The 23,689-nt window shown below is 32.2% G+C and overlaps 1 protein-coding gene and 1 long non-coding RNA gene across 2 annotated transcripts; one reads left to right on the plus strand and one right to left on the minus strand.

Moving 5' to 3' along the window:
- The first annotated feature begins 7,831 nt into the window (after window positions 1–7,831).
- On the plus strand, window positions 7,832–17,814 carry LOC145605117 (uncharacterized). The gene is made up of 9 exons (XM_081661139.1): window positions 7,832–8,019; window positions 9,328–11,052; window positions 12,178–12,295; window positions 12,391–12,706; window positions 15,333–15,419; window positions 15,515–15,614; window positions 15,846–16,035; window positions 16,649–16,695; window positions 17,280–17,814. The coding sequence occupies exons 1-9, from the start codon at window positions 7,981–7,983 to the stop codon at window positions 17,538–17,540; spliced, it is 2,883 nt and encodes a 960-aa protein (XP_081517265.1). The 5' UTR covers window positions 7,832–7,980; the 3' UTR covers window positions 17,541–17,814.
- Window positions 17,815–20,149: 2,335 nt separating this feature from the next.
- Window positions 20,150–20,749, minus strand: LOC145605295 (uncharacterized). Its single transcript, XR_014105029.1, has 2 exons — window positions 20,543–20,749; window positions 20,150–20,463 (listed from the first exon to the last, which is right to left on the minus strand). It is a non-coding gene; the product is annotated as an uncharacterized LOC145605295 (long non-coding RNA).
- Between the last annotated feature and the right edge of the window lie 2,940 nt (window positions 20,750–23,689).

A 23,689-nucleotide genomic window follows, 5' to 3' on the forward strand; every position in this document is an offset into this window, starting at 1 on the left:
ACCGGTGATTGAGGACTCGATACTTGAGATTCTGAGGCGTTTTGGACCAAGTGTTAAAGACCCAAAGAGGAAATCCGATTGGGCTGAAGGTTAGGGGCCCAATCGAAGTCCAATGGAGTGCCCAATACGCTCCGCCTGGGCCATGAAGCCTCGCCCGAAGGTGCGCCCGGCCGGGCGGGGCGAGTCAATGAAGCAACAGCAGCAGCGCCCGACTGGGCGCGAGAAGGGAGCCCCGAGGAAAAGAAGTCTCGAGTTTCTGAGCATTAATTAAGGCCCCGAATTAATTAGTTTGTTTTAGCGTAGGATCTCTTGCTTAGTATAAATACTATTTTGAAGCAAGTTTAGGACCTTCTTACACACACTCTTACTATTATTCTCTCTCTACTTAGATTTTCTTTCTCTAAACTTTTACTCTTGTTCTTTACTCCGTTTTGTAATTCCGTCGATTCGGTACGATTTCTACTTTATTAATTTAGCATTTTTATTCCTTCAATTCCTTATGACTTGTTTAATCGCTTTGATTTGTTTAGTTTTAATCATGTCTGAGTAATTTACTTTCTAGGGTTTATGGGGATCTAATAAATAATATGAAGGGATAATTTATGATTATTGATTGTTAATGCTTAATTAATTTCCTATTGATTGATTTAATGCTATGCAATTAGATTAGGTCTGATTTGATTGTATGAGTTTAGCAATATTGATTCGAGATTCGAGAGATGAGAATTGATGTTTAGGCTTAGTTTCAATAGGCAGACTAATTTATAAATGGTTAGGTCGAGATTCGAGAGATGAGATTTAATACCGGTAAATTAACTTTGTGATTGTAATACGTAGCGAAAGCCCTTTATGATCTGATTAATTGATGCATTGATGATTAATTATTATGTTTTACCCTGTAATATTGTTTATTGTTTATTAGTGAACCTATGCCCTAGCCTTTCATTATTTGATTTCTCCCTACATTATTTCTCTACTCATATTCTGTAATACCCCGTATTTTTATGTATTTTTATAAAGTATTTAAGTATTAATAAAATGTATTGTTAAGGGCTCAAGTATTTTGATTAAATATTTTAAAGGTGTTAATATATTTTAAATATAAGGTTTTATAAAAGTAAAATATATTTTGGGCCAAACGTTTATTAACTATATGAGCTCATTTAAATAATCATATGTATACTCTTCCTACATATTCTTATTAGACCTACCCATTTCATTTTACTAAGCCCAATAACTTATTTGAACCCTTGTAGGTTAAATATTCCATAACTTAAGCCCACATTTTTAATAAGCCCAAACTTAACCCTATACTTTCTACTCTATAAATACCTCTCAAAACTCCAAAATTTTCCCACACAAAGAGGCTCAAAAATCATATTTTTGGGGTAAGTATTTATTTTCTCTTTTTCCTTATTTTTTCTTTTCTTCTTTTTCTTTCCTTTCTTTTTCTCTTATTTTTCCCCCTGCTTTTCTTATTGTGCGTGGAAATCGGTTTCCCCAAACCCACTCACAACATGACAGTCACGCTGGCAGCCACTCCTCCCGTCGACCACCAGCAGCCGGCGACTGCAGCCACCCCGACAACCACCGGCGGTTGTTCCCTTCTCTCTCCTCTTTTATCTTGTTTTATTTTATACAATTTATATACTTCGGGTTTTGAATTTTGATTTATAAATTGTATTAGTATATGGTATAATTGTTTTTTGACAAATAAAGAGTATAAATTTTAGATTTTAAAGTGTTAAATTTTCAGATTTTATAAAGTATTCTAAGCTAGGGTTTTAAAATTATTAAAGACTTGATTTTTAGGGTTTTTATGAACAATTGATTTAGGGCTTTTATAGTAATGATATTTTGGAAATTTTGGTGATTATAACTACTAATTAGTTTAACTTAATTCCAGATTATTTTGAACACATAAATTCGTGTTTTAATTTTTAGATTTCCGTTCGTTAATATTAATCCCGTATAAATCCCGATTAGGTTCTAAACTCATCCGATTTTTATAAAAAGTGTTTTAATTTTTAGATTTCCGTTCGTTAATATTAATCTCGTGGCCAAATTCAGCCTCTAACTATGATTTTCGGGCAGTTTTTGGTTTTTAACGAAGTTTTTTTTTAAATTTTATCCTTGAGTTTAAAGGATAAGAGATAATTTAATTTTTCTATGGATAATTAAAGTATGGAGATGTATTTTGATGAAGTTTTAAAGGGGTTTTTGATTAGTTTAAAATGCTGGAATTTTATTTAAAGTAGTACAATTGTGATTTTAATAAAAGGGTGTGATAACCTATTAAAAATGAGTTTAATTAGGGGTTTTTAAATAATTTTCAGATTATTTTAAATGGTTTAAAGTGAGTTAAGTTGCTGAAAATTGTGTATACAAGGGTAATTAATTTAGTATTATTGTCCCTTTATGTAGGAGACTTGATTCGGAAATTGTTGTAGTATTTTCGGCCACTTTATGGGCTTAATTGAGGTACGTACGCGTACTTAGCATATTTGATGACGTAGAATCATGTTAGGTTTGGTTTCAATCAATTACAAGTAGTATCATGCTAAGGTTTATGTATTAAATTGTGAATTATTGGTATTGGTGATTGAATTATGAAGCATGAATTATTTGTGATGATTTATGGATTGGAAATTATATTTTTTGCATGTGTATATGGACTACATATTTATTTATGGCATGTTAGAGAGCATGTTTAATTAAACTAATTGTTTAATTATGTTCAGAATATTGAAAAGGAATTTTATTATAGTCCATATAATTTTTATTGATGCTTTAAGCATGAGGAAGGAGCTATATAAGTGTCTATGTACACAAGGAATAAATAGTATGTTGGTGCCTTTGTGCACTTAAGGTGTTTTTAATACCGAGAGATAGGATTGTTGGCGCTTTATGCGTTTAAGGTGTCTTTGACACTGAGGTAGATTTAAAAAGGGTTCAACATTAAATTATATGTGGTCACTAATTATTCAAGAATTAAATTGGTATGTCTGTTTGATTGAATAATCATTGTTGATTGAATTATTATGCTTTGGGAGTCATCACCAAGTTTAATAATCTGTAAATAACGTAAAGTGAAAGAGATTACGCACCAAAACTCTTGGAACGTATATACCTTGAGTATGAACATATGGGGGGAGTTATGGGGTTTTACATTTAACCATAACTTCTATTGGAGTACAGGACGCTGTATATTCCTTTTTATTATTATGCGCTGGAATTCCGCCACCAATGTGTGGCATAGGTGTGCTGGCACGGTTAGCTCCCGTGTCAGTGAACCTTAATTTATTGAGGGAGGTTTAGGTGGAAACCCGTTCGATGCGTAATCAACGCTAAATGAATTATTTAATGTCCAGTTAAAGTGTCTTGTTGTTTGTTGTGTGTGCTTGTAAACAGGTGCAATGAGGTAAGTATGTGTGGTGCTAGGAGTTGCATGTTAGTGTGTTTAAATATGCTTATGTACTCAGCTTTGCTGATTGTGTGTGTATCTTTGATTGTTGCCTTAGCCGTTTTCACGGTGGCGGTAATGTCTTAGATATTCCTAAAACTTATTTTTAAGAGGGCAAAGTGTATTTTAAAGGAAAGGAATTTCTAGGGTGTTACATATTCTTCGTAGTATAGACTTTAATTATAACAACATTGGTTACGACCCTTATAATTTAGATTATAATAATTAATTAGGAATAGAAAGACTTATTTCCCTGTGGATTTGACCCTACTTCCCTATCTGCATTAGTTAGAGGACTTAGGTAATTACTTTTGATTAGGGGATACGACTTTACCTTGTCAGTGTGATAGTATATAGAACATATTATTAGGCCTCAATAATTAGGTTTGTGCTTTGATTAAGATGATTCTTTAATACTTTTGGTTGAATTGATCCTCATACCTATTTGTTGAGTTGGTCCTCTAACAATTAGCATGGGCCTCCTCATACCTGTTGCAATATTTGGTTGAATTGGCTTGGTCCTCTAACACACAACAACTTAGGTTTTTTTGTTTAATTGGTCCTCTGACATGAAATTATTCTAGCTTGACAAGATGTGCACCCTATACATAATACTATCTTACACGTCATCTAATTAGCTGGCAGATCTGATCTTGAAATTTTGGTAACAAAATCATGATTTTCCTCACATGTTTTATGTTACCACCATTATTTGTATTGCCAGCCTCTAAATCTCTAGCTATATATAAATTGCATAAACTGCTAAAACAATCATCACATCCCAAATTTCTTACAAAACACTTTGTCTAATTAAGTTCAACCATGTCTAGTCCAGAAATTGACTCTGAAAAGGCTATGATGATTGAATTAGGACGAACAGCAGTGAAGAAATTTTTAGATAAGATGAAAAAAGAAGATCACGAGGGGAAGATGAGTAACTTATACCATTTGATTTCAGAGGGTGAGAAAAGGATTGAAGAGCTATCCAAGGAAGACTTGGATGGTCTCATCAAGTCTCTTAATGCCCCTGATATCGAAAATAAACCATAAAATGTAAAGCATAATCATGCTTTGTCTCTATGCATTTGAACCTCAAATTCTACAAGAAATAAGAATAAAATTTGGTTTATTATTGTCTCCTTTCTAATGTAATTTGATACCTTTGCTTTTCCCATTTTATTAATTGTTAATCTCATAATATGTTCAATTAAAATTTAGCACGCTCATATACAATTGTTTATTTTGCATTAGAACAAATGCACGTCTTCCAACATGTCCCTCACCCATTTGCATTTTTGGAGCATATTGTATACACATCCGACCATTAATTTACTTGTATTTAGTTTTATATTATCTTGTTTACTAATATAAAAATACACATCGAAATAAAATAACAAGATCTATTTTACATAATTTTATATTATCTTTTTTAATTGGTGTAGTGTTATACTCATTTGCAATTTATTACACGGTCTCTAATGCACAACTTTGACTTTTTTTTTTGAAGGGAATGCACAACTTTGACTAGTACTAAATCTATTTGCAAATTAATTTTTGATGATTAATCGGAATTTAATCAGGCAAAATAATTTTAATCAGACATATAAGAATAAATCTTATCCTTAATCAACACCTTATATTATTGTAAGCTACAATTTATTCTTATTTCAATGCTGGTTAATTATTAATTCACAATTGTCACTAATATTCAAGCGAAAGAGTGAAATGATATATAAAAAATGATACAGATGATTAAAAGAGCTAGCGTGAAGTGTGATATAACTTGGTGATTTATTTCAATGAATTTTACAGTAACAATGTAAGGATTAATGACATCTATATCTATATCTATATCTATACTTAGTACTTCGTATTTAAAAACACAAACCACAAATTTTTTACATGACACATGACATCACAAGTCACTCATTACTCTATATGCCACATGTCATCTCTCTTAATATTTATGTTTTAGTCTTTATGCATTCTACAACTTGCAAATTTATGTAAGATATTAACGGTTTCATTTCCACTTTAATAAAATAAAGTTTAATTGATTAGTACACATTTAAGTTTAATTGATTAGTACACATTACATAAACATATGAATTATAATAAAAATTGTCGTTTCATCTCATAGACTTTAAATATAATTTAAACTAATATGTCATTTCATATCCCACAATCTTCATGTATATACATCTAACTAAATTCCTTCATCGTTTTTCACAATTCTATCCACACTCTTTTTTTACTTTTAAGTTTTAGAAATAAAACAATTACTTTGTATAAAAACATACCTACATATGAAAATAATTAACCCAAGTAACAACCCGTGCATTGAACGGACAAAAAAACTAGTTTCTTTTAATAAATGAACGTGTTTTAAAAAGGCCCAAATTATCTAACGAGACATGTATGGATTGGAAAACTCTAGTGGTTATAGCTAGAGACCTGCTTTCAATTTTCAAAAATCTCTAGCAAGTATATCTTGACTGCTTGACCATTAGAACAAAAAAATACAATTAGGTTGGACAAGCTAATTTGCTTCACAAAAAATTCCAAAAAAATTTGGAATTAATTTATTTTTTTTCAGGCTTAACATATTAAAATAATCAAATGGCTTTTTTGACTTATAAAACCACAAAAAAAGATAAAAAAAAATGAATTATAACATTACCCAAAAAAAAAAAGTTAACACCACAAAAATTGGATTTCATCGGTACTTAATGAATTTTTGGATAAAATCCGTTAGCGGAGCCCACAACCTATTATTAAAAAAATAATTAAAATAAAAAGAAAATCCCACCACCGGCAACCATGAGTCCATGACCCCACTGCTGATATCCCAACCCCAACCACCGGCACCCCATGCCCCCATTTCGATCGTTGAAACCAGCCAACCACCACCCCAAAACTAGCGGCTCCATCCCTTCCTCTTCCCCTTCCCCTAAAACCACCCCAACAACCGCGAAAACCACATCGAAATTATAAAAAAGGGAGTATATAGTACACCTACATGCATGTAAAAAAATTTAAAAGAAATCAAATCTCTAATTGTAAATCATGCTCCCAAGTCCCAAATACACTTTCCTCAAAAAAAAAAAAGTCCCAAATCTTTTTCCCGAGATTTTAGAGCGCCACATAGGATTTTTATTTTTTAAAAATTATTAGAGCGCCACATATGATTAATATTTTTAAAACGCTACAATAGGATTATGGCACCTAAAATTAGTTAATGTGCCACGTAGAATTATAAATTACAGTTATATCCAATGAATAATTCAAGTGCCACATAAGCATAATTGACCAATGACATTTTAATAATTACATTAAATTTAAATACGAAATATTATCTTATGAGATTAGGAATTTTATCTAATATTTTAAAACAAATACGAAAAAATGATATATTACGTACAAGGTACAACTAATAAAATACGGAGTAACAAATGTAATCACATAAATATAAAAAATATTTTTTTTTAAAAATATAAACGACCCGCGCATCACACGGGCTTCATCTAGTACACAATATACAGGGATGATTTATTTCATGTGTTTGGAATCGTATTTATACCAAAAATCAATACAGCATTATAGGCTTATAGCCACATATACAATCAATCCTACAAATCTTTCATCTATTTATCTACGTAGTATTTTTTTTTTCTCATATCTATACTATATACTAAAGTAATCACCAGAGTTATCCCTTAAGTACACATGTCACATTCACAACAAAAATTTTCCTGCCCAAATATTTTTTAGTTTTTTTTTTTTTAATTTCTTTATTTTCCCTTAAAAAATAACATGATAAAAAAAATACTATATACTAAAGTAATCACCAGAGTTATCCCTTAAGTACACATGTCACATTCACAACAAAAATTTTCCCGCCCAAATATTTTTTATTTTTTTTTTAATTTCTTTATTTTCCCTTAAAAAATAACATGATAAAAAAAATTTAATGAATAAAAACTTACAATAATTTATAAAATATTTTAAATAATGTATCTAACAAGAGAATTTTAAGGATAAAAATAATATGAATTCAAATTCAAAAATAAAAAAATGATATATATAAGCCATTTCATCTAAACTAACTCCATTTTTATTGGCTTTTATTATTTTCAAGTCTTATTATTATAAATCCGTGCATTTGCACAGGAATAAAACTAGTACAAACAAAAATAAAAGTGTATGACACTAGACAACTACTAAAGCAACCTACCAAACCAAAAAGTGGATATAAGCCCAAATAAAACACAAACTTTATTCAATTCAAAATTCTTGAAAACATGAAGAGCGCAAAAATAGAAATTAATAGGGCGAAAAATTATTTAAAAGGAAAAAAAAGTACAAAATTCAAGCACACGTCATTCATACGTTCGTTAACAGAAGCCCTAACGTACTAAATTTCCAGAACTTCACTCAATTTTTTAATTTCCCCAAAATCTCAAATTTCGAATTTCCCCCAATTTTTTCGAGTTCGTGACCTAATTTTCTCTCTCCTGATGAATGCACGGAAATTGCTGTTGCGCCAGAAAGTTGAGGTTTGTGTTTGATTTAATCGAGTTTCGATTTCGCAATCTTTGTTTTTTCATAGTTTTGGTTAATAATTGTGCGATTTGAATCTGCTAACATTGCCAGTCGACCGATTTGAGTGACGAAACAATGCCATATTTTGTTTTTTTTGAATTTTTTTTAGTTCGAATTAGTTCTGGAATTGGTTAATTGATTGAAATTGGTAATGTATTTTCGCTCGGTGGTAGTCGAAGTTATGTTTTGTGTTGATTAAATTTAGGGTGTTAGTGTAGGTTAGTGTCGAATCGAGCGAATTCTTTCCGTTTAATGGTTTATGTATAGATGAGGAAAAGAATTTAGGTTTGCTGTGCATTATTTGAAGCAATTTCGTGTACAAATTTCAATATGGGACATGAAAATCCGGTAATATCGCGATTGTTGTTATGTCGGTAACAATTATTATAAGCGAGAATAAAAATTGGAGGAGGGGTGCTAAATTGTTAGGGTAATTGAAAGGTGAAGATTTCGCTTCCACAGTTTGATATAGTGATTAGTGAGCTAGGGTAGTGAAGTAAGGATGTGTTTGTTGATTGGTGACGGTTCTTTAGTAGGCGGGAATAGTGCAATCATCTTATGAAAGATATTAAGGAAATGATTCCTTTGCTCATTAGGGGTTTAGGGGCCAAATTTCATCTCTATCCCCGCATATTTCATTGCTGCGGATTCAATTTCATTGACTAATTTGGTGGTGTCCTGTTGCATTCATATAGCATGAATTGAACCTATGAATTTGCAATGCACGAATTGGACTTGCAATGTTTGTCCATTGAGAAATGAGTGTAAACCTTGATGGTTGTTCTATTCCATACGTGATTGATATTTATCAGTTGTGTTAGTGGAGAGACTTGTAGTGTGCATCTAGTAGGAACTGAACCTATGATTGTCATATGGGTTAATGGAGTGTATGTCAATGTCCAGTTTTACAATATGTGAATGTTTTCATTTTTCGTACTTCCACTGTTTCTTATTTTGGAAGAAGCTTTTATGCCTTCCCTTTTCTACCCATCTTCACATTTATATTTGCAGTTTGCTGATAATGAGTAATTTATAGCATTTTTTATGGTCTTTTGTTGCATAACTATTTTTATTTTACTCTTCTATCTTTTAAATGTGCTGGCAATTATTTTTTGAGTCTTTGATTATAGTTATACTTTGAAATTCTGATAAATATATAGTTTTTGGTAGTTTTATCATAATTGCCAGTAGATTGAATTAGAAATGCATGTCTAAGAGCTGTAACTGATGATTTGAAATGTTTAATTTTTTGTGGTTGTTAGGTGCGGCAACTTGAGGATGGTTTAGGGGGGTCATGGCACCCTGGAGTAGTTGTTGGTGTCTCAGATTCATGTCGCAAGGTTGAATATGATGAATTGCTGTGCGAATCAGGAAATTCCAAGCTCATTGAGTCAATACCTGTCACCGGGGCGATTGAGGGTCTTTACCAGCGTCCTTGTGTCAAATTTAATTACCGTGGCCGTATAAGACCCATACCTCCTCTTCCTAGAATAATGAGTGCTTCAGATGCAAAGTTAACTTTTGGAGTCTGCGTTGATGTTATGTTTAAGGAAGCATGGTGGGAGGGAGTGATTTTTGATTGTGATGAGGGTGCACAGGAGCGACGTGTTTATTTCCCTGATGAAGGTGATGAACGTGCATTCAAATTGACTGATTTGCGTGTAACTTCTGAATGGGATGAGTTTACTGGTCAATGGAGAGAAAGGGGTGTTTGGAAGTTAGTGGATCTAGTCAAGGAGCACAAAATAGACAAACATGTATTCCATTTTGTTAGGCGTGTTTGGTCTCGCTTGAAAGTAAATTATGGGTTTCAGAAAATGATATCAGAGTGGACATGTGGTGCATATTGTGTGTGGAAAGAATACTTTATGGAAGTTATCTATAACATGACTACTAAACCAGGAAGAAAGGGTCTTTCTTTTCCTACTAATACTCAGATACACGCAGTGAAGAAAAGAAAAAGCAGACCCAAGAGGTCTCACGTGACCTTTGTAGATACTTCTGTCCTAACTAGGTCAATGCAGAAACGAAAGGATAAAGAACTTAGTCTTAGGGTAAGAACAAGGCGAATGTGTCTGAGTGAAGCGGAGGATTCCTTGATTTCTGTTGCCGACAAGAGAGGCTATATGACTGATGGTGATTGCATGCGAAGTCAACCAGCAACTGCTGATAATTCCTTAAATATTGAGGTTTCAAAGGCTGGCGACAATGGTGAGACTGAACAGGTTCCTAGTCAGATCTGTAGTCTGGCAAATGCCAGAGCTCTGAATGAGGGAGTTCATCTCATGAGGACCTCTCAAAATGATGGTGCTCCCTCTCGAAATCCTAGCATGTCTGAAAAGAATTTAAATATAAATATGTCTCCAAATATTTGTTTTAGAAAGAAATGGCAGTTGGCTGAAGACAAGTCGACACCTAGGAAACTGACACCTTCCCCTCTACGTGGTAATAAATTAGGACGACATAAAAGCTGTGATTCCAGATTAACAAGGCAGGTGCTTGATTCAGTGCACTTACAGTTTCAAGATAATAATCCCGTTTACAATAGGAGAGAAGTGATGTTATTAAAGCAAAAGAAGGTTGGCATTAGTACAAGATATTCCGTTCATAGAAAAGAGAGACGGATTAGAATTTCTAGACGCAGCATTGGGAAGAAAAGAAGCCCCAAGAGGATCAGAAAATTATATCCAAGGAAGACTCAGGATGCTAGTGTTATATCTAAACCCACATTGCAGAAGGAACTGGAGTTATCAAAACCTAAACAAAAAGAAGCCAGTCTATTGGGAAGTGGTTGCAAAGGGATTCAATCTGTCACAGCTTCTTGTCAAGAGTCTAAACATCAAGAAACTTTAGATAGTCCTCGTAAGCAGAAGGTTAGGAAGGGTAGATGCCGTGACTCAGTTTGCTTTATCTGTCAGTATGGAGGCGAATTACTTCATTGTGATCATTGCTTGTCTTCGTACCATATGACCTGCATCGATCTTCAGGTGAAGCTTCCATTTCTTGAATTATGTACCTTAGTAAAGAACGATTTTCAGCAGTTTATTCTGTTCAATTCATGTCATCCTACAATCTATGTTTCTTTTGTGGTTTGGGTGGGCTTAAAAGATAAATTGTTTTACTTTTATGCTATTTATTTATGTAAAATCATTTTTTTAATGTGGTGCAAAACTAAATTAGAATGCAAAGTGGGTAAAGTTTTACAAATATTAAAGTGTTCCAGACTTCACCATATAAGCTAGGTTTAAGCATGTCTTAGTTACTCTAATATTATGACGAGGTGTAGTCTTATGCCAATTACCCAATTGATAACCTGAAGTTGTAGGTATAGAAAAACATTACATTGAAAACCTAGTATGCAGCGGTAATACTGGAGCTTCAATGATTCCAATTGTTGCTTTAATTATCCCTGTTTTCCTAAGTAACTTATGGCTTTCCAAAAAAGAAGAAGCTTGGAAGTCAGCAGCAGAAAAAAACTCCTATTCTATATTTGGTCCATAGTAAAGGATTGTAAAGTAGGCTTAGTAGCTAAATGTTCTTTACACGCTAGAACAGCTCTGCATACCTGTCGAGGTACTCTTAGCTTGTGAGTTGAGTGTTTTCTTTTTTTTTGAAGGCCTTCTTCATTTATCCAACCTTGGGCTAATAGCATGTTTTTGGTGGAATTTACCTAAGCTTGACAGCTATATTATTATTGATAATAATTTTTTTTACATCAAACATTGTGTATTTTCAGTCATATAGAATAAGCTATCTAGGAGTTTGATTTGATGAGGTTGTCTAAATCAAAATTGGTTTGTATATAATTTGGACACAAGTCACTTTGCAGTATCAATAAATGTGTTATCGGTACTAATGTTCTGTGTAAGTTTCATGACCACTGTAATGGTTTTTTTATATCCTACTCTCTCAGAGTGACTGGTAGTAGTTGTATTTTCTTGCTTGATACAACTCCCTAGGTCTGACAATATGGTTAAGAAGTGATTTTACAGGTGATCTTCTTCTATGCTTTCCTGTTGTTTTGATTCTGAACTGCTTTAGCTGAGTACAAGATTCTAACTCAATGCATCAAGAAATTGCCTTACAGATACATTTTACTGTGGCCATTTCAGGAAGTTCCTGACGGAGAATCATTTTGCCCATCTTGTCAATGTGGCTTATGTGGCTTGGAACATTCTGCCAATGGGGATCAACTATTTACTCAAGTGTGTTACCAATGCAGCCGCCAATGTGTGTTTCTGCCTTTGAAATAATGTCTAGGTCATCCATATTGTTGTATAGCTTAATTTTCTGTTTCATAATCATAGTTTATGTTTGCTTTGTAGATCATGTGGCTTGCCTTAACAAAGCAGGAGCATCAGTCTCTGATGACTCGTTCCTTGACAAATTCTGTAGCAGAAGCTGTTTTGAGATATGTTCTCGTCTTCATGAATACTTGCAAATTTCAAATCCAACAAGGATGGAAGGCTTAACCTGGACTATTACAAGATCTAGAAGAAATGATTGTAACGTACATAATGAACGAGCTCATCCTCTCGTTCCAGTGTCTCAAGTTCTAAATGTTTTTCATGAGTGCTTCGAACCTATACTTGAGCCCCACACTGGGAGGGATCTAGTTGCTGATATTGTTTACAATTCTGGGTGAGGCTCCTTTATTCGTCTTTTCCCTTTAGTAGCTGTGATATCCAGTCTTAATATTCTCAAGCTGCTAGGATTTTTTATTTTTAATTGGAATTATATGTTGAGTCTGTTAGGATACTTTCTTTTCTGTTTGCTTTGACGTTTAAGGCTTTTGGCATGTTGGCTTCTAGGTGAATCTCCTAAGGTAGTTTGCTTCTAGCTGGCTTTAGTTAAATGGCGCTACATCTTCATTATTTCATGCATGTTCCATTAACTTTATGCCTGATAGTTTTTTTTTATTCCTTCCTTCCTACCTCTTATACTCCCTCTGTCCCTATTTATTTGACACACTTTGACTTATAACTTTACTTTGACCATCAGTTTTCATAAAAAAAATGTTAATATGTAAGATGTTGGATTTGTATTTATGTGCTTACTGTCATATATATATATAATATATATATATATATATATATATATATATATATATATATATATATATATATATATATATATATATATATATATATATATATATATATATATATATATATATATATATATATATATATATATATATTTTACTTGTTACTAAATACTCACCTCCGTTTTTTTAGTTGACACGTATTCCTTTTTAGTTAGTTTATTTTTAGTTGACACGTTTCCTTTTTGGGTAAGTTTTATATCTAGCTTTTTTAGTGTACCCCACTTGCTTTATCATTCTCTCTCACTCCTTAGTATGTGTGCCTAAATTGAACGCAACACGTCAACTAAATAGAAATGGAGGAAGTAGATAATTAAAAAAAATTGAAGGTCAAAGTTGTGCAAAAACTCAAAGTATGTCAACTGTCAAGTTAATAAGGCCGGAGGGGTACATGAGATCCTACATAAACTTGCCTTATTTGGAATTACTTACATTTAATAAAAAAAAATGATTGCCTACAAGCAGTGTTAGATAGTGAAAATCACTTCTTCAAACCTTCTTCCTTCGTTTTCTTTGCTTAGTCTGTTTTGGTCGAGGAATTGACACCAAGGATTCACATTTGGCATCATCACTGCCCACTAAATCTTAACATTGTAACCACTCACGATATCAGTTGCTCTTGGTTTGTCATGGTCACTAAATTGCATTTATGGTTATTCTGAAGAGCGAAGTCATTGAAGGACCATTTTCCTGTGGGAGGACCTGGAGATTTTTCCATGTATGTTGCTGTATCATGACGAGTATATACTATTTTGTTTATTAGTTGCCTGTATGGGCCTTGATGAAAAGCTGTAGAACAGTTGCTAAAGAATATGGAAGGCGTTTTTTTTCCTAGTCCACAATAAATTTAATAAAAACCAAATGTTTCTAGACATTTATGAAATATTGCTCCCTCCTTTTCTTTTTGATATTCTTATTTAAAACCTTGCAACTATTCAAAATATTAGGAAATTCTTTTAAATTATTCCCAGTATGTAAGTAGAGTTATGTGAGGTCTTGTTTAATTTGTCTTAATGATTATTTTTAGAATAATAATAATGTTTGCTAGTACATAATATGATGTATTGATGGTCAAAGATATGCACTGGCAAACATGCATAGTCAAACTAAGGTCATAAAAAAGAAACAAAGGGATTATTTGATAAATGATAAAGAAATATATGAAATAGACACCAGGGCATTGTCACCCAATTACAAAAAGAGGGCCATGCCCTTAAGCTCTAATGAAGCAATTTAACTAGAAAATTGTGACAGAAGAATTGCTTAAAATCTAATGCTTGACTCCAGCTATACAGAAGCCTATAAGTAGGAACCTGAAATCTTGATGATGGGAAGCTATATCCACAAAAATCCACTGGTGTCTTTTCTTTTAATTGTGTGTGTTTGACTGAAATTAAAAGAGTACTTTAGCTTTCTTTCTGTTGGTTCTTCTCAATGAGGGTACTTTCAGAGCTGTTTTTTTGTTGTTGATGTTGATGATGATGGGAAGCTATATCCACAAAAATCCACTGGTGTCTTTCCTTTTAATTTTGTGTGTCTGTCTGAAATTAAAACAGTACTTTAGCTTTCTTTCTGTTGGTTCTTCTCAATGAGGGTATTTTCAGAGCTGTTTTTTTTGCCGATGTTGAGTGTAGCTGGGCTGGGCCATTATTTCTATTGTTGTAAGATGACTCCTTGTCCTCTGTGGTTAAACTCATTATTTAACACTTGAAATCATTGACCAATATACTAGATAGTCGATCTTCCTAATGCAACTTGCTGGACAATGATTACGGATGCAGATACTGAATAGTGTGGCTTCATTGTACCTGTTCATCTAGAGCTCAAACTGTCTAGTGATGACAATCTGTTCAAAGTTGATCTCATATGAGGGTAACTGCCATTAGAACAATATGTATAAACTGGCATGGTAGGAAGTTTAGTGTTTAAGGATACCATGTACATACATTGAGGATATTGTTTTATGGTTAGCAGGACTCAATAGTATTATCAGTGGTGGGTGATGGCACTATGACACAATATTGCTAAACTGGATTGCTTAAATTGGAAACTTAAGGTTGAGCATTCTGAGGTCTTGTGCCTGGTCTGTTTGGTCGAAATGCAGACATCTCTTGATTTCTATGGAACATATACTCACTCTTTGATGACTTTTCTTTCTCATAGGTCAAAATTGAGGAGACTGGATTTCCATGGGTTTTATGTAATAGCTTTGGTTGATGGCGAGGAGCTTGTTTGTGTTGCTACTATCAGGTAACCCATTTGGATTGCTAAGTGTCTTTATTTTCTGAATATTTAATTAAATGACTATCATTCATTTTGAATTTGGTACCTTGTTTTGCTTTCAGAATTCATGGTCAGAAAGTGGCAGAGATGCCTCTTGTAGCTACACCTTTCAAGCATCGTCGAAAGGGTATGTGCCGGCTTCTTGTGGAAGAGTTAGAGAAGGTAGTTTCTATCAACAATATTGCTTTTCTTATTGCTACGGAGTAATTACATAATGTGTTAAGGGGTTAAATCATTACAGAGTACTTATTTGAGACACTTGGCTTTGGCTTGGGGTTTCTTTTAATTTGATTATTTGGTGCTTTTGTTATTTATTGTGTCAATCAGTTAATTTTCTTTTACTTGTGATTTTATGTTGTGTTCAATGGCAAGTACCTTTCTCTTGTTTTGCAGATGCTTGTTGAAATGGGTGTTGAAAGATTGGTCTTGCCAGCTATAGCTCAGCTCAGTGATACTTGGGTTTCATCATTTGGTTTTGCAGAGATGCCAGCACTTTTAAGGAGAGAATTGTTGGGGTATCCATTTGTTCTTTTTAAGGGAACTACTATCTTTCAGAAGATTCCTGGAAGATCGGCTCCATTAGGTAAGTAGTAGTTAGCTGAAAAGACATACTCCCTCCGTCTCTTAAATATATGCCTATTTCTCTCTATTATGCGACTAATAAATGAAAGAAATAGGCATATAATTAAGGGACGGAGGGAGTAGCATATTGCATTAAAGATTTAATGCAGTTGAAGTGTTCAGATGTTTCAACTTTGTCATTAGCTTTTCATTGCTTTCATATTTGACTCTTTATTCTCTACTAGTTTTAAACTCGTGCTATGCATAGGGTAAATAAAAAAATCCTTGGTTGGATAGCCATATGATACATGTATCTTACTTGGTATGAATAAATTGAGGATTATATATTATTGGATTATGTATAAAATGTTATGCTTAATTTACATATTGTAACCCCCTTTTTTTAGTCTATCGAAATATTCCTCCTAAACTCTATATTTATCTTTTTTCTTCACTTTGAAACGCTAAAATATTGATTTACCAAACACTTTTTATTTCCTAAGCTGAAAACTGGCATGACAATCATATGTGGTACTTCTTACTATATTATATTCCAACTTAGGTCAAATGATTTACGTGAATTTTTTCTTTCATTTTGAAATTGAGCGTGTCTTCATTTGGTGTGTGCTGTGTAGATTCATTGGAAGCAACAAGAAAGCTGGAAAGGACTGGACCCAGACAGGTTCTTCCTCAAACTCTAGAAATACATCTTTTTCTTGTGATAATTCTCTAGCTTCATTTATCTATTACGCATGAATGAGATTATATTGTGATGATATAACTTAGGATGGTAAGGCATGTGGTGGAATATGTGGCATTTACATTATTATTTAATAAAAATCAGTCACCCTTTTTGGTGTCACTTGTTCTCATTGGCTTCAAGGCCTAATATTTCTAAAGAAAGGGATCAACACCAACTTTCTAAAGAAAGGGATCAACACCAACAGTATTAATCTCTCCTTTAGAAACCAAACAGATGCTGAATATGTCAGGGAGGGAGAGTGATGCAGGTGCTGGTATATTCAACTCAGCAAAGTATTATTTACCCCCCCCCCCCCCCCCTTCTCTCTTATTTTATAGGATTTTGTTATTCTGAATATGTTGCTGGACTGAGAGACCTGTTTTAAGTTTTTAACCATCTGCTATCTAGAATTTTGTCCATCTCTTTATCCCCATGTTACTGTTTCTGGATATAAATTACAGGCAAATAAATTCTTCATGTTCTTGCATGTCCTTAAAATGTATTCTTTTCCTTCCTTGCTGCAGGAAATTCAGTCAAAAGATAGGTTCAATATACAGTACAAGCGAAGAGGGAAACCTGAAGCTTCTGGAAAAAAGAAAACAGATATGGATGTATCAGACAAGAACCAGACCACATTCAAGTGTGTGTACAAGCGGCGGAGGGTTCAAGCAAGCAAAGACTGTAAGACAGTGATGGATGGATCAGATAAGAACCAATCCACGTACAAGTGCGTGTACAAGCTGCAGAGGATTCAGGCAAGCAGAGAATCTATCGTTAGCCAATAGTTGGCACCCTAGTTAAAATTGTACATTAGTATAGGCATTAGTCCTTATGCAGGTTGGCCTTTGTCCTTCAACTTTTTAGAAGAAGGCGAGGGGGATAATTGAGAGATAGTATGCGTTAGGCATCGTCATTTTTGCCCAAGTAGACCCAGATTAATTAACCATAGCTCTGAATTTAATCCCATTGAGAAGGTTGGTGGGAGATTATTTTCACAATGTAAGTATGTAACCCTAATTTGAAAAACTTCATGTAAAGCAAAAAATAAATCCTAACCAAGTTGCATTCATTTCGTTATTGTTCCATTATTCTCATCTCTCAGTATCCTTTTGGTCCTAATGAAGGCTTGAGATTGTCCTCATCGACGACTAATCTTCATTAGCAGTCCTTTTATCTAATTATTCATTTTTTGTTTGAAAGCTCTAATTTAGTCCCAACATGAGTAAAACACCTTATACCAAAAGAACACCTTATCCTTTGTTAAAAAAAGAACACCTTATATTTTGCTGAAGATCACCTTTTTTTTCACAAGTATATGTAGTAGATAAAGACATGATTACGAGAAAATACAAGTTTATCTCCTTTCAAATGACAAAACTGTAAATAAATCAATAATTTTGCCTAATTGGTAAGACCGTGAGAGTGACAATATTTGACTATCAACGGGCTACATAAGTTTTAATATTACTCAAAATTTCTATTATTTTTTGGATTTTCAGGTTTCACCAAAATATTGTTGTACGCTTCAACTTTTTGTGAAGATAAAGACTGTTGAACGACAAAATCCATTTCTTTATAAAATAATTTAGTGGCCGGCAGAAGTTAGTGAGTTTTAACTGTGGGTCTAGTATCTAATCAGCTCTTTGGTCTCTTTCTCACTGTATTTGAATTAGTTAGTTTTTAGTTAAGAACTTTAGATACACAAAAGGTCCCTTCCAAAAAAAAAAAAAAAAAAAAAAAAAAAAAAAACTTTGATAGATGTTCTTAGAAGGATGGTATCATTGTAATACATATAGAGTATAGTAATACAAATTTACTATTTTCATCTTTTATATAAAAATGTATTGATTGATCATTGTGAAATTTAGTGTATGATTTTATTGATTTTGACATAAATTTTTATTAAGGGACATAGATGTTAAAGGCATATATTATCTCTAGATTTGCCTAGTCAATGAACAATTTGTGGGCCAAAAATTTATAACGAGCATGTGGTTCACCTCTTTCTTTGTTCGAAATAGATTACAATACAATTATTCAAATCTTTACGTGTGATAATACACAACTTAATCATTAATATTTCAAAATTATCCCATAAAATTATAGTAGTTGTACGTGATAATAGTAAAATGAATCTCAAATTACAATAAAAATCCAAAGAGAACCTCCCAAAATAATCAATTTTGAACACAAACAATATTCATTTGTCTCAACATTGTACCAATTAATTTTGTTGGTGTGACAAGACTGGAGTTGTTTTGAACCAAGTGGACAAGCCCATATATTCAAGTGCACGAGTGTTGAACTGTTGATTAATTTATTAGTGTTATTGTCTCCTTTCATAAAAAATATCCTTATCATTCATCAATGTAGGTAAATCTACTAACTAAATTTTACTATGGAGCTGTTATTTATACAAGTGATATTTCAATGGATAAGAGCAAAGACTCAAAGAGGATGCCCTTGCCTTTTGGTCTTTTTGCCCAATGTAGGCTCTAAATTGATCGAAAAAGGGTCTAAATTTGATCACGCTCTTTATTGTAAGTGTGTTATTATTATTTTATTGTTGATAGAGTATAAAACACATTTTTAGGCCTCAACCATCAGCTTAAAATAGTATATTATTTGAATAAGAAAGATAAACTGTATTGAGGAGAAACGAGTGGTACTTAAGACTTGAGATCAAATCTCGTTTACATCATTATCCTTGTAACTCTCTTCTCACCAACATAATATCTACTATATTCATGCTAATATATACTTCGAATATGATCTACATCTACTAATTAATTACAATATTCATCACAAACTTATATTGTTTGCAAGTTAACCCTAAATAAAAAAGCCTCCAATATTAATAGAACCCCTATAAATTGGATGTTAAGGTGAATTAATTAACCACGTGGGGGAAGTGAAGCAAGTGATGATAAATTGATAAACCTCTAGCTACCAAAGCTTTGAATATTCTTGTTTTTATGAGAAAGAATGTACAAAGTACATATTAAAAGAGAGGAAGAAGGCTTTTATTATTTATTTATTTTTTTTTTAAAAAAAAGAAAAATTATATTTTGAGATAGTTGCATTGGTTAGAAAAATCCTTACAGTACTAACTAATTGGTTTTATGTTGTCTCCAATTTTGCTAGTTTTTGTCTTAGCTTCTTTCTTCAAAGACATTATTATCACTTATCCATATAATTAGATGGACCTTTTTAGGGTTATTTTTCCTTCTAAGCCCTTACCTAAAATTATTATGAGTACAAAGAATTACTCCGTAATAAAAAATGATTTAAATAGCTAATAAAGATAATCACTAAAGAACATATTACATTGAAAGTTTTAAAGTAGAGTAACTATAATTTATCACGTAGCAATAACATATATGAGAGAACAATATGGGTCAAAATTAATCGGCCATTAAGCCCAATAATAGGCATTTTCATCAGCAAAACAAAAATAGTACCATTATTAACCAATCATTTTTCATGATATACTACAAATTAATTACGAAGTACATTTTAATTGATGTGCTTGACTGTTCGAGTAATAAAACATGGAGTAAACAAAACACAAACTAGCTAAGTACAACTTTTTTTTTCCTTACTCTTATGAGACGACGGAGATTCAGATGAAATTCAATCTCATATCTTGTAGATGACTCTACTTTTCGAGATACCCTCGGCTTCCATCTTGGTGACCTAGCTAGACATCTTGACAATAAACATAATATATTACAAGCAAGTTATTCAAATTCCATGGGAAAAAACTTTCTAGTTATTTAGTGCTTACTCCAAGAGCACCCATAATGATGCTGTTCTTGGTCTTGCCACGTGGCTGAGGGAGATTGGAGAAGGAATCGCCACCTGGCCTTGGGCAGTTGTTGCCATCTGGCCTTGGGCAGTTGTTGCCACCATTTCCTCCACCATTTCCTGAATTCATTTCTCAGAGTGTGATTTTAGTTAGATCAATTTTTTCTCTATTCTTTGAAAAGTGTGTTTTTAGCATTTTAATTAATTTTGCTAATTTGATAGGCTGCTTATATAGTGTTAGAAAGAGAGTGACCACGCCCCACTTGCTTGATGACATTATCATCTTACACCAGCATGATGTCATGCAATTAATTCAATGTACTATTTTTTTTTTAATTACAACTTTTGGGTATTATTTGAGAGATATTAAATATTCTAAAGTTACATCTAAAAAAAAAAAATCGGAGACATTATATAAATATCACTAATGTTACGATTATTAAGAAATGAGGGAATACCATTTTAATTTAATTTTGGATTTCAATTCCGCATATTGAAATGAAATCACAGTATCTAATATATTTTGAGTAATAAACGAGGTGATTTCTAATACGAGTAGAATATAAAACCAGCCATGAGACTCTAAATAGTTAGTTTATTTGTTGACTATCATAGCTAGCGTTAGCTAGCGTGATAAGCAAGTCATGAGTTCAAATCTCATACGTTCCTCACGGTTGTAAAGATTGAGATAGTTCGAATGTACTCTTTTAAAAATATCACGTACTTCCCACAATTATCAAGAAATACAATAAAGGAATGTTAATTATATCTTTGTCATTTTATCAATAATGTTTTATCAAAACCCTTCATAGCAATTTAGCATCATAGCTTATCTATGAAATATAAATTGCCAACGATCAATTTTGCAATTAATAACAACTAGTTAATAACTCATTTTCTAATATGGCTCTTAAGTAATTATATCGAGTTTAGGGTAATTACCCTATGAAAGCACCAATAAGTAATGATTAAAAGAGATGAGTAGTTTATTTTCCTTAAACACTAATTAATCACCAAGTGTAACACTAATACAGTAATACTAAGTGGTCCATACTTTTATGGCATGTGATCGAATTCGACATATAAAATATAGTACTATACTAGGTGTTTACTATATAGTATATTAGTATATACATATAATTTCCAGCTAACAACAACTTTATGACAATGACAAATAATTAATTAGTAATTATATTCTTAAGATCACTATATAAGACCCAACTCTAAATCTCTAATAATAGACTATTATTCTGAATGGATAAGAATAAGTTTTTAACGGTGGTTATATTTCCACACGTACACTTAACTAGACTAGCAATATAACCACCGTTTATACTAATTTTTATTTGGATGAAAAGTTAGAAAATATTATATGTCACGTTTATACTTATTATTAAGTAATTAAATTAATGAGAATGCTAATTAAGAAGAAACAAAGTTGTATTTTTTTAATTAGTATGTGTGGCTTCATTTTAATTAAGGCTCAGAAAACCACCCTTATATATAACACTAGTCAATATGTTTGAGTAATAAAAACTTAAAAATATATAATCTCGACTTAAATATCACTTCTTTGATTTCTATTTATATTATTATTTTAAACTTTGTGTATGCATGTTTTAACTTATTATATTCGATTTTGTACTTTTACTTTATTACTTTTATATATGGAAAATAAAATTCTCAATATTAATTACTACGAGTCCTTGTTTTTCATTTACGTTATTAAATAATTAAAGCAATGGAGAATAAAGGGGTTAATTATTAAAAAAAAAAAACCTAATTATCCATATATATATGTTAATACTAATTTCATATCCTATATTCCTTAATATTAGTGGTCCCAATTATTATAAATTAGACAAAAAAACATTGGAAATTAAGATTAATGAGAAATCATGACCATGAATTATTAACATGGACAAAAAATTATTAGAACTTGAACATCCATCTTAATTCCTTGACATGTCAATTTCTTTTCAATAGATATTCAATGGTCTTCAGATTTTTGTCTGATTTGTTCATGATCCTGCTATGAATTTATGGATAACAAATTCCAACTTTGAATGTTGAATAATCTAATTAAAGCTTAGCACTGGTGGGCCGTGCAACAAAATTAGTTTATCCAGTGCTACTTGGATATTTCTATATTCACATTGTAATTTTTGAAAAGATGACTGCTTTATCAATGTGATGGAAAATTTGAATGCACTATGCATTAATCCCTTCACAAAGTTGCAAACTTTATTCTTAATGAAGAAGGTTTGTTTATGATTAATTATAAGGATTAATTAAATTAATTTACGTTCTTAATTTTCTCTATCAATTTGCATACGATTGAAGTTTTTATGGGTAGATAATTGCCAGATCATCAACTGCTCTATTAATCGATTAATAATTTTTTTTTCACTCACCCTAATTTTCAATAGACACCCTAGCTATAAAATTATAAACAAGTAGTGGTTTCATTTGTTACAAATGTTACACTATTGAACATGTTTTACTATTGAACAAATGTATATTTCTAAAAGTTTTAATTATAATTGTTTCTAGAAGCTAAGCCGGCTATTAACTTAATATTGACAGGAATGATAGCTTAGTGATAGATGTGAGGTTGTCTACTTGTCTAATCTTTTACGTAGTAATTATCTTTTGTTTCTAGAAGCTAAGCCGGCTAATCTTTTAGTTTTAATTACTTCTTTCTTTGGTTTATGTCAGCTTTAAATTAAATTGTACTTGACTCAAAACAACTTGTTCCATTGCTTAGGGGAGGTCAAGAAGCACAAGCCCCGGCCCATTGGACAATACAAGACACCCACAAGCTTGGTCGCCAAATAGTTACAACATTACATTATTTTGAAGGTGGATAGGTATCGAGTTAGGGCTTTGATACAAAGGACACACCGTATCATAGTCGTAAAGAATATTGATGTAAATGAGATGTATCTTTAACTAATTTTAATCCTACACTATCGATTTCTCAATGTTAATCCCTTAAATCAAATTTAAAATCCACCTAAGTTAGATTACAAATTATATATAAGCTCTAGTTTCTTTGTTCTTATCCTCCACTACTTGTATATCTTTGAAGAATAAATCTCTTAAATATAACTTTACCCAAAATAAA

Source organism: Chenopodium album, chromosome 22 (genome assembly GCF_948465745.1).
Source record: "Chenopodium album chromosome 22, dcCheAlbu1.1, whole genome shotgun sequence".
Classification (NCBI taxonomy): domain Eukaryota; kingdom Viridiplantae; phylum Streptophyta; class Magnoliopsida; order Caryophyllales; family Amaranthaceae; genus Chenopodium; species Chenopodium album.

Excerpts from the sequence above, each read along its gene's own strand:
- LOC145605117 (XM_081661139.1), top strand. The coding sequence starts at position 7,981 with ATGAATGCACGGAAATTGCTGTTGCGCCAGAAAGTTGAG. Across the intron at positions 8,020-9,327 it reads TGTTGCGCCAGAAAGTTGAG|GTGCGGCAACTTGAGGATGG; the intron begins GTTTGTGTTTGA and ends TGTGGTTGTTAG. Across the intron at positions 12,707-15,332 it reads GATATTGTTTACAATTCTGG|GTCAAAATTGAGGAGACTGG; the intron begins GTGAGGCTCCTT and ends TCTTTCTCATAG.